Below are 15,943 nucleotides of genomic sequence, written 5' to 3' on the forward strand. Positions count from 1 at the left end.
CGAGGTTTGCTAAGCTCGCTTTCGGTGTGGGGGCTTTCCCCCTCCGCGAATGAGGCGGTTTCTGAACGGCAGAGCTGCGTGGGGTTTTCCCGGTGTAAGGGGCGGCTGGGCAGCAGCCTGGCTGCTCTCATCCACGTTTTAGCTGCCGTCGGCTGCCTCGGCTCTTGGGGGGGGCTGAGGGTGGCACAGAGCGAAGGCAGGGGCTGTTACGGTGTCGCCACAAACTTTCACGGGACCAGGTGACTACCAGTCCAAAGTTACTGCTCGTTCCCTTACTAGTGGCCAGATGACTACCGGTCCAAAGTTACTGCTCGTTCCCTTACTAGTGGCCAGATGACTACCGGTCCAAAGTTACTGCTCGTTCCCTTACTAGTGGCCAGATGACTACCGGTCCAAAGTTACTGCTCGTTCCCTTACTAGTGGCCAGATGACTACCGGTCCAAAGTTACTGCTCGTTCTCTTACTAGTGGGGACCTTGGCGTGGGTATACGTAACTGCTCAAAGCAGTGAGGAATTACAGCACAAGAGTTTTGTTGCTTTGAACTGTAATAGGAAAAGACGTGCCAAGTGAAATGGGAGGGCATCAAGCTTGTGTGTCTTAGCAGATCCCCTTTGGAAGAGGGCAGTTACGGAGGTAGCGCTTGTTCTGCTTCACCTACTGTAGCCAGAGCCCGGGGTGCACATGCTGTGGTAGGTGGTGGAGGAGGGGGATGGAGGAGAGGGCATGGCACATGAGACTTTTTTTTGGAAGCCTCTGAAACACAAGTAAAAAACTCTTTGATCCTATAAGCAACTCTGAGCAGGTGCAGAAATCCCTTTTGGAAAGTAGGGGGATTTTAAAAGCCCTGACAAATTTTAGGTAAACAAATTTTCAGTCAAGGATATGTCCTCACAGGTACTCTGTGCAAAAAGAAAGAAGGGGGAGGGAAGGGGGCTTGTACGCTTGCGCAGAACTCCCTGTCTTCAGCATTTTGACACCAGGGGTGCCCGTGTTGGAAACGGCTTTGCTAGGAAGGCCAGGCAGAATGGTATGAACCTCAGTTGGCCATGTAGCATTCCAGGACTGCTTCTGGTCTGTTCCCTTTCCCTTGCCGGGATCTTGTGGCATTACTGGTAGTTCTGCCAAAAACAACCCAGCTACATGCGAAAAAGGAAGTGTGCAGTGCTCGTAGCTAGTTTTCTGACTGCTCCTATTGTCCCTTTTTTTAGGCCGTTTGTGTCGATCTCCATGTATAGCATTGAAGTGTTCAACAGCAACAACAAAGTACCTTAAATTTCCCAAGTTTTAGGCAAGCACTGGAAAGGTTCCTTTTACCCCAAACACGTTTGTAGGTTCTCATCATGCAAAGGGAAGAGTAGGTGGGAGTCTGTGCTTGTGGGGTGACAGGCCGTGCTGAAAGTCCAGGGAACGATTGGGACTTCATGCTTTGCAGTCAGATGGGAGTGTACAGCTGTAGGGCTTGTGGTTTGAAAGAGGGTTTAGTGGGGTAGAAAAGCTTTAGAAGTTGCCTTATGCAGTGTTTTTCAGGCTTTCATAGAAGTATAGTTCACAGCAGTGGAAATACCCTTTTAAAGTCTTGTCTCTTACCTGTGCTGCATGTGATCATGAAAAATACCAGTATATCCTTATTATTTACTAGTCAGAAAGCATTAGTGTTTTCTCAGTGAAAATTTCAGCTGAAATGATGTCTGCAGTGGCTTAAATTGAGTAAGCAGGGGCTGTCAGGTTTCTGCAAGTTAACGCTGTTTTACGTAAAATCAAGGAAGTATTAAAACGCCCTTCATTAGCTATAAAGCTAACTTTAAGGGTAGCTTTAAGAATTGTTCTTCCTTTCTACAAAGCGTATAGCATCTGACAGCTGTGTGAGTACTGCTTTGGCACTGCTTCATTTTAACTGCTGTCTCACACGGGATGTTCTGAGATGTTTTCAGCTGGAGAACTGGAAAAACAGTGCTTAAGGACGGCCATCCTGGAAGTAGTGGCAACTGCCATCATGCAGCTGCTTGAGTGTGCCTGCTCTGCTCTCCAAATCCCAGGTGTTGGCTGCTTGTTGTCAATGAGGGTAGAAAGTAGGGCATTGCAGGTAGCTGGGCAAGGATCCTTCTTATTTTTATTTTATATATGTTTTGCTCCAGAAGTGCAATTTTGCCATTGTAAGGAAGCACCCTCTCATTTGTTGCCAGTGGTGCAGAAGAAAAGATAAAATTACTGCCTGGCAGAAACAGGATTAAACTCACAGGAGAATTAATGTTTTCATTGAATTATAAAACTAAGGTAATGAGTGTGTAGGCTGAAGACACATTCTTCTCCCATTGTTCAAAGCTTGTCTTCTTGCTTTTGGGTTGTGACTTTGACAAGTATGAGCTTGATGAACATTAAATGCTCTAGTATTACATTCATGGGAAAGAGGAGAATCTGGATCATGTGTGAATATTGTTATTTTTATAATGCATCCCTTGTGTAATATTAGTCTGGATGTTACAAGAATAAAAAACTATTTATGACAGTATGAAGATCAGGGCAGTTGCAAAATATTCTCGTTTTCCGTATCTCTCACTGACTATATTAACATAGGATTATCAAAGCCCAAAATGTTGTTCTGGGTGTTCCAGATATTACTGTTAACTACTGACTTTCAGAGTCACAAGTTCCCATGCTCACCAAACATCTTTTAAGCTCTGGCTGGTAGCTCAGTTACAGAGTTAGCAGCGCTCGGGTGTATTTCTAATTTAATTCATCTATGTTTTGTTGGGGTTTGTTTGGTTGGTTTTGGTGGTTTTTTTCATTGCTGGCTCAGCTTGCTGATGAGAGTGAGGGCTTTGAAGGATGGAGAGGAGGATTTGCTTTCTTTTTTAGGTTTGTCCAAGAAAGAGAATTCAGTCCAGTGTTTTGCATGTTTAAACAGCTATTCCATTGTAGAAAGTGTTTTGAGTTTAAAAAGCCTTATACTCCATACTTTATGCAGTTGAGAATAGCACTTCTCACATCTATTTTTTTTTTTTCTGCTGTGGGGGTGGGGATTATTAAATTAATAACTGTACATAGTAAGAGTATTTATCTTTTCTGTTAACGCATCTTTGAGCTTGCCTGTTCATTAAGTAGCAGGTGTATTTTTATTTGCTTATAGCATTTGCTCCCTTGATTTATCAAAGATGTTTTAGCGATACAGCAGTTAAATTCTTATGCGCTCTGTTGTTCAGGCATGGAATCCACTTCAGTGGAAAGTTGCAAAATATGGGCTATGATTAAATTTTTAAAAAACTGGATAACTTTTGGCCTGTTAACAACATGAGAAGGAGGGCAAGCCGGAACACCCTGGAAAGGGTATCCCGTGTTTTTGTCCAGAGAGGTAAAAAATTAAAGTCCTGCTAAATTTTGTATGTTAGTAATTTATTTTTAATAATAATACCAATTACTTGTCAGTCACAGCGAGTCTGTGACTGTGACAAGTTCTCGGCTCCTTTGGAGCACTGGACACTGTCAGCATCCTAAGGCCGGATACCTTTTTACATCATCGCTTTGACATGTGGCAATTGCCATTACAATAACAGCATTAAAACATGACCTGAATACTTGCTCCAAGGCTTCCACGCAGTTATGATTCCAAGGAATAAATGATTGGTTTATCATTATCTGTTGGTGTCTGACAGCATTGTTCTTGGCTTACTAAACATATGCTTTAGGCAAAATGACAAAACCACTGAGTCTTCTTCATGGCTCTGACTTGGAGTGTAGTGGGAGAAGAGTAAAACTAATCTTTACCTTTGGATTTGGGCATGAACTGAATGGGGAAAACACAGGCATGCAAGTCCCAAGATATTCAATGATGACTGCCCAGTATGTAGCTGTTTATCTGACCAAATGCAGTCATGTCACGCATCTCTCTTGTAGCAGTGTAAATAACTACACGCTTTCTTTAACTTCTTCCTCCTCTCTCACCCCCTGGCTTAGAATTGGAAGGCCCGCTGACTGATTTAGTTTGACTTCTGAGTAAGCCTAAGTATCATCTGCATTTTAGTCCTGTAACCTGGCTGTCTTCAAAAGCGTGTCTTGCCTTGCATTGAAAGAAGTTAGGGAAAGAATTTGTCACCTTTCTTGGAAGTTCCAGCTGGAGTCCAGCAGTGCCACCATTAAAACTGATCCATGTTCCTTACTGTGTCAGTGAATAGATTTACCTGTGAGGATTTTACATTTACTTCAGGTAATGAATTAAAATAACAAGCAACAGCAGGCTTTGTGATTTGCCTGGGATCTTGCTGGGTATCTAGTGAATTCCCACTGGCAATGCCTGAAATTGGTGATGGTGATGACTCCTAACAGATGACACTTTATAAACATCTCTGAGGTGGCTAATTTTTAGTTCATTTATTGACTTATTGGTGCAGGACGATTGTGGTACTGTAAGAAACGCTAAAGAAATATGTAAGCATCTTCTGTATAGATAAACAGAAAATACATTTTCAATACCCAAAGAATGAAATCACGCTTGCTTCTTTTTTTTCTCCTGATTGAAAGAAGACCGAGGATCGTACATACAACTTTTTTAAAAGGTAATGCCTTGTTTGTTCATTTATCAGATATTTAATATCCTGTAGTCAAATTTGAATCATTCAGTCTCTTGAACTACTGCATTCATTTGTAAGTTTTGCTTGTTTTATTGCAAGATAGCTGTATTATGCAGAAGAAAATATTGTTTGAAAATCATCATTTATGAGCTAGTGAAGTTAAAATACGGGGGTAAAGAGTGCTAAATAGATTATATTGACTACAGCAAGTGTGTATAAACTATTGGAATGTTAGCATTTGCTATCTACAGTAAATATCTGTGCTTAGATATGCAATTAGATGAACTGTTTGAATATAACAAAACACTGAGGCTATTTGCCTTTGGAATGCCCTACATAAAGCATGCTGTATCATTTATGAGAGAAAATGTCTCTCATAATTCCTGCAAAACTTCAAAATTAGGAGTATGTTGTGCTGTTGGTTTTTTCTTTTTTTCAAAAAATCATTTTTGCCACCACTTCTAGAAGATTCTTCAAGGCCTTAAGTAGAGTGGCGGAGGGAGATAACACAATTAGATTTGGGGAGTGGAAGGTTAAAAAGACTAATCTTTTTTTTTTTTTTTGTGTGTGTGTGTGTGTATCCCTGGCACCCCACCACTTGTAATGCCAGTGTGAACTCGCAGGTGATTTTAATTCTTCCTATTTCCATTACTTGTCAGAAAGGAAGTTAATAGAGAAGTTGCTACCATTAGGTTTCAGCATTTGCATTTTCTTTTGGAAATCGGAATCAGAAACTGTTGTGTGCACTAGACTTTCTGCATAACTTTGCTTTCAGGGTTTGAGCCTTTTTTGTTGTTGTTGTTGGTTGTTTTTTTCTATTAATGTATGTATGTAAGCTGAAACACAGTTTTTAGATGCATTTTTCAAATGATGAAGAAACTGCCCACTCCAACAAAGTTGTTTCAGTAGTAACTAACCTGAGATTAGAATCTTGTTTGGGTGACCAATTCTTTTCTGTGATATTGAAGAACTCTTTTCCCTTTGCTCTGTGTAATTACTTAGGCCCTATTTCAGTAAATAGCTTGTACTAAAATTTATTGTTACAAGGCATCATCTTCAGACCTTTGCATCAAATCGTTGGTATTTGGGATATTTGTCTTGGCATGTGGATGCTGGGTTTGGAATCAATATTTTAATGGTAGTCTTTAGAATGCCACAGGTACAGATGATGCCACTCCTCCATTCCCTGCTTCCAGGCCATGCAGAAAATGTTAGCTGCAGTATGCTTCCCTCCTGCCCCTTTCCTCGCCCTGTTTGTACTTCTAGCCATCTGGAATATCAGGAAGTATGTTACAGTAATCAGATATTTCATATGTGCAGGGTAGATGAACAGCATGAAAATAGCCCGCAATAAGTGCAATCAAATACCAGTTGAGTTACTGTCAGCATCAGAAAGTGGATGTTCAGCAACTTAGCTGCTTACGCTGTGCTGTGAAAAAGCAACAGCTTGGAAGATGAGATGAAGCTGAGTATCAAAGGTTAATATAGTCTGGCATTGGAACTGGAAGCCTGAAGGGTGTTTTTTAGTTAATGTGGCTTTGAAGTAATTTCATTGTATTCCTATTTTTTCCTACTGTAAGCAATGAGAAAATCTACTGTTTAAGCTGCAGTAAACTGGGGAGGGAAGTTGCAACCAAAACACCAGTTGAAAAGCATCAGAAGAAATACTAGAACTTACTCTGTTTACTTTATTAATTGTAGATGACTACCTTGGTGAGGGGAAGTGGGAAAAGGCAGCTTACTGAAAAGAACAGGTGAGCATGTGAAATGGAGAGAGGCTTTAAAAAAAAATTAAAATCACGTGATGGCTACAGACTTGTGGTGATATTTATGAATTTGTGCATAATAACACTGGCAACCGTCAGTGTGTGTCCTTCTGTCTGTATGTCCCATCCCAGCAGTGCTCCTCTGGACTGAGAGCAAGCACATAGCAGTGCTGGATTTGCACTGCTGGTGTAGAACTTCGAGTCATGAAGGTGGGTAATGAACAGTACAATGAAGCAGGTAGACACCTGAGGTAAGCCATGGAGGATAAGCAGTGTGGATTTATAATCAAAAGGTCTCGTGAGGAAACCCCATTTATTTTACAAAAAACCCAGCTCCAAAGTAGGTGATTAAAGAGAAATACATACGTGGTACTTTGCAGCTTAGTAGTTGAAGTAGTACTTCCAAGCTGCTCAAGGAGATGAAATCCTAGTGTTATGGAAGAATTTGAGTAAACAAAGACTCTCCTGTGCAGCAGTTGAAAAATAACTGGATGTTGAATGTGAACAGATGATGCTTGTAATGTAATGCACAAATAGGCTTAAGAGGAATGGGGAAAATGCAGTTTGTAAACCACCTCCTTAAGGAATTAGTTGATGAGAGTATACAGGATGTGGGTTTGACTGGGTGCTGTAAAATTACCCAGAAGTTAAAGTTCTGCCTATAATTACAAGTAAAGAAGGACAAAAAGAAAGATTTTTCTAATTAGAAAAGTAGTCCGTGTAGTCTGATTTTTCTGACTTGGCCAGGGATAACACAAGGGCTTTTGTGAAACTGGGGAGACCAAAATTTTGCACTTGCGTAGAGGAAGGTACCATGATATGTTAGTGACCAACTATGGTGTAACTGTTATGGGGCTGGTCAGGGTAGTTGAAGCCTGTGGGTGCATGCAGGGCACTGCCAGACACATCCTTTGATCTTGCGATGTTTTTTTATTTGTGTCAGCTTTGTAATGTAATTGCAAATGCTTCTTGGCTGATGTTTTGTGACAAACTTTCTCAGTTCATGAAGAACTTGTAATATATGCATGGGTTTCCCGAAAGCTCTGCAAGCCTGCCCTGCAGTGTGACAATGGTACTTTTTTGAGCATTTGCAAGCAGGACACAATATAAATCCAGAGGTACAGCGGGTCCCATCCCTGGGTTAATGAACCAGTTGAGCTGGACACTGCTATGAGTTTAATGAACCTATCTGTAACGTATTTCTTCCTGGGCTGAAAAAAAATTGTTTTGGGACGCTAGCAAACCTAATTTGAAAGCTTTCTCATTCAGGAAACTTTATTTCATGGATGAACCAGAGTAGCATGACTATTCTGATTGCATAATGACCCAGCCTTTCATCCAGCAGGACCTTGTTCTCTTACACTCTGTTTCCGTGAAGGGTATGACTTGAGACCTCCCCTTGAGGTCTCACTTCTCTGGCGATGGTAAGAGAACACTGTCTGTCTTGGCTTTTTCTGCAGTTACAGGCTAAGGAATTTAGCATCCTCTAACTTAGAGGCTTTCCAAAATCCTGGTGGAGTTGCTCTAATTACAGCTGGTAAAACTTGCACTTTCCTGAACAACCAAGTAAATTGTGGCTGGTTGACTGTGTTCTGATGTTACAGGGTGTGTAATGTCAGGGCCCAGGAGTAGGGAAATGCAGGAAGTGAATGTTTATGTTGTGGTCTTTGTGTATCTGCTGGTTCAGAAATGAATCACTTTCTTTTTTTATCAGTGCCCAAGGTACTGCTGTAGAGTGGAAATCTTTTTGGGGTCAGAACAGTGAGTTACTGTTTTGCAGTTGGTTATCTCTTGGGTTTGCAACAAGTTACAGAGTGATTTTTTTAATTTATTTTTTAATCTTTATTCCTAGTGACATCAGTATTCTGGCAGTAAAAGGGACTAATTCTGGGCTTCTTTCCAGACTGATGTCTGATCAGCTAATTGCCTTGATAGAACAGAGGCATTCCCAGCAGAACAGACGGTAGTCAGGATTCTTCCAGATATTCACCTTTTTATGTGTAGTTCATGCTAGCAAAAAATTTGGGCTAATCTCTTTGAAAGGCATCATGTGAACCCTGTGTTTTGAAAGTGACTAAAATGAGGTGACATGTAAGAACCAAATAATTATTCAAAAATCTTAGCAAACAGGAAGGTACCTGGGGAAAGAGAAGGCAATGACTAAGGGGTCCTATTTTTATTTAAGTTGAACAGCTTCTTCAGAAGGAAATACAGAAATATGGGTCTGAGGTGTCTTTCCTCCCAACGAAGTCGTTGCTTTCTTCCTTCAGGCAATAGATCGGTAGTGAGTCCATTTTAAGTCCATCCTTGGGTTAAGAGGAGTAGTTTGCATCACTGTCTATCTATTCCCTCCATGTCTCTAGGTCATCTTTAATTTTGTTTATTATTTTAGCTTTTTTTTATTAAAGAACAATGCAGCTTGCACGGTTTCTGTGTTCATAACGAATTCTACTTTTCTGTGGGCTTTTTTTTTACACAGACACCCCCCCCCCCTTGAAGAGATCGGTGTTAGCTGATCTCTATTTGGACAAAAGACATACCACTCTAACGAGTAGTGTTCCTTTATGGCTAAGTTGAGGTTTCAGGGACGTTCTTTATGTATGCCATTGATTTATTTGCCAGGTTCCTTTAACAGTCCTCTTGCAGCACTCTTTAATTTAACTGAGCCTTCAGGCAAAAGAAGGGCTTGGTTCCTTTGCTTGTTAGGAGTGTGTGACTCCAGTAACAGCAGGCTCTGTGAAATAGGTTGGGCTCAATTCTGCTCTAAGTGCAGATAATTCCACGGGGTGTAATCTGCATGTGGCATCCTGGTGCAAATTTTACTTTAATGACTGAATATGAGCATCTGCTAAGTCTTCTGTCTGAAAGTAGACCTTCCAGTGTGAAGTTCAGGTCCCATCAGTGAGATGGTGAAACTTGAACTGTTCTTGCTGTACTGAGGATTTGCAGTGGACAAAGAGGAGACCTAATTCTTGGGCTAAAAGCTGTTCAAGGACTAAGCGTAATTTGAAATTTGAAAAGAAATATTTTTAACCTTCTTCTAAAGATCTTCAAGTATAGTCTACAGTAACACAGCATACTGTAGCTCTTAAAGGTCAGTATTTGGGGGGAGAGTAGTCAGAAAGGTCAACAATGGGTAATTTTTTTGTTTGTTTGTTTCTTTTTATGCTTTTTTTTCCCCCCTAACCCTACAGAAACATTTGGACTTGTGCTGAGTCTTTGCTATGTTGTCCATTGTAATAAATGAATCACAAAATGAATTACCACAGTTTTTTGCATACTCTGGATTGGTTTTCCTTGCCTTCTTTAATGTTAACGTAGAGGTTGTAGTGCAATATATTACTGTTTTCAAAATTACAGTTTTAACTAATGGAAAAAGATGAGCAGCCTTGAATTTGCACGAGGACTCACTGGAACTAATAGTCTCAAAACCTTGAGATTTTTGGCAGTTTTTACACTGCACTATTATCTCCATCTGCCACTTAATTTGGAAATTCAGTCTTATAGTATGTACAGTACTCGATTGGTGTGGAGATGGTGGGACAGAAGGGATTTGCTACAAACCATAAGAACTCAGTGGAGGCGGGTGTATCATCAGTAAGTTTTTTTGAGAGTTTAAGGCCAAAGGATAAGCTAGGTGACTAGCAATCCTGTAGACTTGAGACCGTTATCTTTCATCCGGTTACTTTGCAAGTGGACTACACTACAGCTGTGGTCAGCACTTTTTGCTGCTGTTGACTGTAGTGCTGAATCAAAGTGACATCAGGATAGAGTAGTTGCCCTCAAGTAAAGGAATGGTGTTCTACAGAGTAACATTAAGAGCGTTGTTTTATTTTTTAAAAGTATATATATGTGATGGGTTGACCCTGGCTGGACGCCAGGTGCCCACCAAAGCCGTTCTATCACTCCCGCATCCTCAGCTGGACAGGGGAGAGAAAAATATAACAAAAAGCTTGCGGGTCGAGATAAGGACAGGAGAGATCATTCACTAATTACCATCACGGGCAAAACAGACTCAGCTTAGGGAAAATTAGCTCACTTTTTATTACAAATCAGCCAGAGTAAGGTAAATGAGAAATAAAACGAAATCTCAGAACACCTTCCCTCCACCCCTCCCTTCTTCCCGGGCACAACTTCACTCCCGGATTTCTTCACCAAGCCCCCCCAGCGGCACAAGGGGGACAGGGATGGGGTTTACGGTCATCACATGTTATTTTCTGCCGCTTCACCTCCTCAGGGCGAGGGCTCATCACACCCTTCCCCTGCTCCAACGTGGGGTCCCACCCACGGGAGACAGTCCTCCACGAACTTTCTCCAACGTGGGCCATTCCCACGGGCTGCAGTTCTTCACGAACTGCTCCAGCATGGGTCCTTTCCACGGTGTGCAGTCCTTCAGGCACAGACTGCTCCAGCGTGGGTCCCCCACGGGGTCACAAGTCCTGCCAGAAAACCTGCTCCGTGGGCTCCTCTCTCCACAGATCCGCAGGTCCTGCCAGGAACCTGCTCCAGCGCAGGGTTCCCACGGGGTCACAGCCTCCTTCAGGAACCCACCTGCTCCGGCGTGGGGTCCTCCACGGGCTGCAGGTGGATATCTGCCCCACCATGGACCTCCCTGGACTGCAGGGGGACAGCCTGCCTCACCAGGGTCTTCACCACGGGCTGCAGGGGAATCTTCGCTCTGGCGCCTGGAGCATCTCCTCCCCCTCCTTCTGCACTGACCTTGGTGTCCGCAGGCTTGTTTCTCTTACATGTTCTCACTCCTCTGTCCCGGTGGCTGTTTTCCGTGTCCCAACTTTTTTTTTTCCTTCTTAAAAATGTTATCACAGAGGCGTTACCACTATCACTGATTGGCTCGGCCTTGGCCGGCGGCGGGTCCGTCTTAGAGCCGGCTGGTATGGGCTCGCTCTCTCTCGAACACAGGGGAAGCTTCCAGCAGCTTCTTACAGGAGCCACCCCTGTAACCCCCCCCGCTACCAAAACCTTGCCACATAAACCCAATACAATATATAAGTATATTTTTAAAGCATCTTTTATTTTCCTCTCTGTGTTCTGCTATGTGCCAATAAGAGACAGCACTATTCAGCACTGATGAGGCCACACGTGGAGTCCTGAGTCCAGTTCTGGGCTCCCCAGTACAAGAGGGACATGGACATACTGGAGAGAGTCCAGTGAAGGGCCACAAGGATGATGAAGGGACTGGAGCATCCCTCCTGTGAGGAAAAGCTGAGAGAACTGGAACTGTTCAGCCTGGAGAAGAGGAGGCTCAGGGGTTCTCACCAATGTGTGCAGACACCTGAAGGGAGGGTGCAGGGTGGATGGAGCCAGGCTCTGCTCAGTGCTGCCCAGTGATGGGACCAGAGGAAACAGCAGAGGTTCCCTCTGAACATCAGAAAACACTTTTTTGTTGTGAGGGTGATTGAGCACTGGCACAGGTTGCCCAGAGAGGTTGTGGAGTCTCCCTCCTTGGAGATCTTCAAAAGCCGTCTGGACATGGTCCTGGGCAACTGCCTCTAGGTTGACCTGCTTGAGCAGGTGTTTGGACTAGATGACCTCCACAGCTCCCTTCTAACCAACCTCAGCTATTCTGTGATTCTGTAATCAATATCCTATCTATGCTCCTTGTTAAATGTCAGAACAATTTTTGTTTTCACCACCTTGGCAGCAGTAGCTGGTGGAATCTCGTAATGGTTTCCGTAGATGCGAGAAGGATTTATCCCTGTATTTCCCTGAAAGAGCTGCCTCATCCTGATTCTCATGGTAAAGGAGCTGGGGAAGATAACACATTCTGTGTCCTTCTCTGTCAGAAAAGAGACCTGCGACTTGTTTATGGACTACACTATAGGCTAATACTGAGGAGGAAGGAGGAGGTTCCTCTTTGCAAGAGGAGGAACACTTGGTATCGGCCACATGAGTCAACTGAAGTCTGCAGATCTTTTCCATAACTGCTTGTCCTGGAGCAAATAGAGCCCCTCTCGTCCAGCAGGCAGAAATTGTTTCAATGGCCTGGAGGTTATTTACCTCATGTCTGCTTTATACCTGTGGTCAGCAGCAAGAACTGAGGCTGAAGAAGAGATGTTTCAATGGAGCAGATTTATTGTGTTGAACCAGTCAGAAGCTCTTCTGGTGGTTGGAGCAATTGATGTGTGAGACATTTTTGACGGGAGCTGTAGGGAAGTTGTGGCAGTGATTTGGGCCCTGATGCCATTTGACCATACAGGCCAAGCAACAGACTTGTCTGACAAGTACTCTCTGTTATTAACTGTACCTTTAACATACATTGAGGACTTAACAGCTCACATATACAGATCTTCAGTACTCACTCCAAGAGTTTAAAAAGGGCTGTTAGGCATCAGAGATGCTACTCTAAGGATAGACTTGATCTTTGAGTGAGTCACAGACACGCTGCACTAACATGTTAAGTGTCGAAGGAAAAACACTGTTAGTCCCATTTGTTACATGCAGTTGTGCCATGGAGCCTGTGAAAAAAGGTTTTTTCAACAGCTCTATCTTCAAAGAAAGTCTCTGAGCCCCCTCTTCTGGGGTTCAGTCTGCCCCTCCATGCTCTCTGAAACTAATCAACAAACTTCTTACGAGCCAGTGTATACAAAATTTAATTGGAACATGCCTGAGCAAGAAATGCAAAGCTAGTTGATGAGTATTCATAACCACTGTTGTGGTTGTGAATAAATAAATGCCCTCATTGTAAACCATTCCAGTTTTGAATTCTCACATGTAGGCCTTCCAGAAAATAATACACTTCATCTAGTGCACCAGGTGCTCTTTTAAAAACTGTGTTGGTGAAGTCAGGGAATAATTAAGTGTCAGAAACTAAACAGCAGTTATGAACTTTCACAGGCAATTGACATCAGACAAACCCCTTGCCGTGAGTGCAAGAGTATTTTTTCCAAAATGGGTCCATCCCTGACCTCTTGGTTCTGATTGTACTGACCAACTGAGAAAGTACTTGTAGGATACAAGCCTGAGAGCCAAAATCCACATTTCTCCTGGAACCCAAATATCATGGATTCGGTAGAGAGACAAACTAAGTGGCAAACTGCAAGCTCCCTAACTCACTGTTCCCACTAAGCCATGCCTGTTTCAGAGGTGTCATTCTCTTTTGCTCCTGCTCATGAACAACTTGGTCACTTTTGTGCTTTCTGCCATGCATCCATCTGCTCTGCGGAGCACAACTGCAACTGTTCGGACCTCCTTGACCTGTATTTCAGACTTGAAGAAGGATCTATGTGCATAAAAGCTAGTCTTGCTGTTCCCTGACCGTATTATTTGATCTAACAAAATACTGTGTTTTCCAACAAACCTAGAGTAGCATTATTACAATTTGTTTTCAAAGTGCTCTCATAAAATACTGAACTTTTAAAAGTCTGCCCACTAAGGAAACTGAGCTGTTTTCCTTTTTTGAACCTACACACACTGTGACAATACGCTTTTTGTTTGTATTTCCAAACATGGGTAAGATCAGTTCTAGTAATAGTCTGTTATTTACCCGTTTTTACATTTGAGTTGTTGTCTTTAAATTACTGACCTTTAATATTTGTCAAGATGGCACTTTGCATGGTGGTTAGGTTTTTTCCCCATGTAAATTAATAGCCACACTAGTTACAAAAAATGTCTTTTAATATGTATTACAATTTTATTTACAAGTCCGTCAATATTTTAGTAGTTAGATTAAGTTCTGTTGTCTCCTAAATATTTAAAGGAATGCTAATTTTCCTTAAATATAAGGAAACACTGTAAGAAAACAGTTGCCTTAAGGCTGAGAAGAGTTATGCTGGCTGTCTGGATGCCTGGGAGTAAGGTGCTATGGGGCATAAACAGCTTTAGGGAATGGGAAATGCTTTCCCATTTGTAAATTGGGGTGACATAATTCTGAGGTAAGAGAAAGTGCGGTAAAATGTGTGGCTATTGAGTGATGCAGGAGAAGAGGAGGGAAGAAAAGGGTAAAAGAATTAATATGTAAAGAAATCACTCTTTTCATCTGCTGACCAGTTTATTATTAATTTGTATTTAAATAGGTGGTTGAATCCTTTATTTATTATTGGCCATAAACGGAAGCTTGAAGAAGATGATATGTATAAAGTGCTGCCAGAAGATTCCTCAGAGAAGCTTGGAGAGGAATTGCAGTGGTAAGGAGAAAAATAATTGTCTCTTTCATTGTATTTCTGCTGGTGAAGGTGACAGTCTTATTCCTATTCTAAAATTAAAAAAGGTTGTAAAGTTTAACAAGGTCTACTGTTAAAAATGCTGAAGAACTGAGAGTAATATTTAGAACTTGTTCGTCATGGAAGCATTTTAATTTTTTCAAGCTACACATAATGAAAATGCATTAGAGTATTTTCATATGTCATTAATTTGACACTTTGCAGAATGCTTGGAAAAGAAGATGTTTCATGAACTGTTACTGCAGTAATCCTTAATAAATTAATGTGAGTCTTCTGGCCTGTGGTAGAATAGCTATGGAAACTCTCTGTATAAAAGTGGGGAGAAAGTTCTGGGTTTTTTTCTTTTGTCGTTTTTGGTTTTGAGCACAAACTGAATTAAGTGACAGCTGTGTACCCTTTATATATGTGTGTATATAAATATATGTATGTTGAAAATATGCCACTCTGGTAAAGTGGATAAAATGCCTTGGACATATAAAAGCTTGCATTTAGGAGGGGTTTTTTATTTTGTTATAAATACTCTTCTCATGGACTATGTACCAATTGATGTTGTTATGGACCAAGGACGATCTATCTTTTTCTTTCAATAGTGAAGTATTTTCCAAGAATAACAGTTTATGTAAATTGTCTCGAACCTTGCAATAGAGAAGGTTTTTGTCTTCAAATAATCATTTGTTAAATATAAGTAGGGGAAGAGGTGTCTTCTAGTGAAAAGTGGCCTCTATATTAGGAAAGCGTGATCTTGCTATTTCTTGCCTTTACGCTGACATAGAGCAAATCAACTTTTGTAATAGTTTGGTTGGGATGAGAGACTCCTCAAAAAGAATCCAGAATCGAAAGGTTATGACCAGGTCTTACATCATCCTGCTCTGGATGAGTTAACTGAAGAAAGAGTGTCAGTGCTAAGCTCATAGGAGTGCAGCTTTTAACATCTTTGTGTCTGGAGAGCTTTGCCAAATTCCATGGCTGTGTCTTGAAGCAGTTCAGGGAGTTGGCTGTGGAGGAAGATGGACTCCTTCCAATGATTCTTACAGTAAAAGCACACACTTTCCATGAGTCAGGAAATGGTAGAAAATACAGCATTAAAAAAAAGAGTGGTTTTTAATTCTTCAGTGTACTTGGCCAAGAAGCAGAGAATATAATTCATAAATAGTCACCTAAGGAATTAGCCTTTTCTCTTGGGCCAGCAAACCCCACAGAATCGATGCAGTTTTGATTCTGATTCCGAAGCATTTAAACAATAACTCTATAATCCTTGTGACCAAAAAAAAAAAAGGGTAAAAATAAAAAAAAAAGTTTTCTTATCCATACTGTATGCTTCAAACTTGTGTGCTTTGTTGCAAAATAATTTGGCTTTCATGCCTTAGACTCATTTTAGCCCTTAAACTAGCAAGGTCAGGGGGTCTGGCAGAAAATATTTAGCCCCCAGAA

The 15,943-nt window shown here is 41.7% G+C and overlaps 1 protein-coding gene across 5 annotated transcripts in view; it reads left to right on the forward strand.

Annotated features, from left to right (window-relative positions):
* Positions 1-15,943, forward strand: part of ABCC4 (ATP binding cassette subfamily C member 4 (PEL blood group)) — a 153,890-nt gene that overhangs the window by 862 nt on the left and 137,085 nt on the right. For all 5 annotated transcript variants that reach the window (XR_011327895.1, XR_011327896.1, XM_069802463.1 and 2 more), the window contains exon 2: positions 14,366-14,476. Coding sequence is in view for 3 of the 5 variants with exons in the window: in XM_069802463.1 (XP_069658564.1) it covers positions 14,366-14,476 (111 nt within the window). In the remaining 2 variants the exon portion in view is untranslated. The remainder of the gene's footprint in view (positions 1-14,365; positions 14,477-15,943) is intronic.

Source organism: Haliaeetus albicilla, chromosome 15 (assembly GCF_947461875.1).
Source record: "Haliaeetus albicilla chromosome 15, bHalAlb1.1, whole genome shotgun sequence".
Lineage (NCBI taxonomy): Eukaryota > Metazoa > Chordata > Aves > Accipitriformes > Accipitridae > Haliaeetus > Haliaeetus albicilla.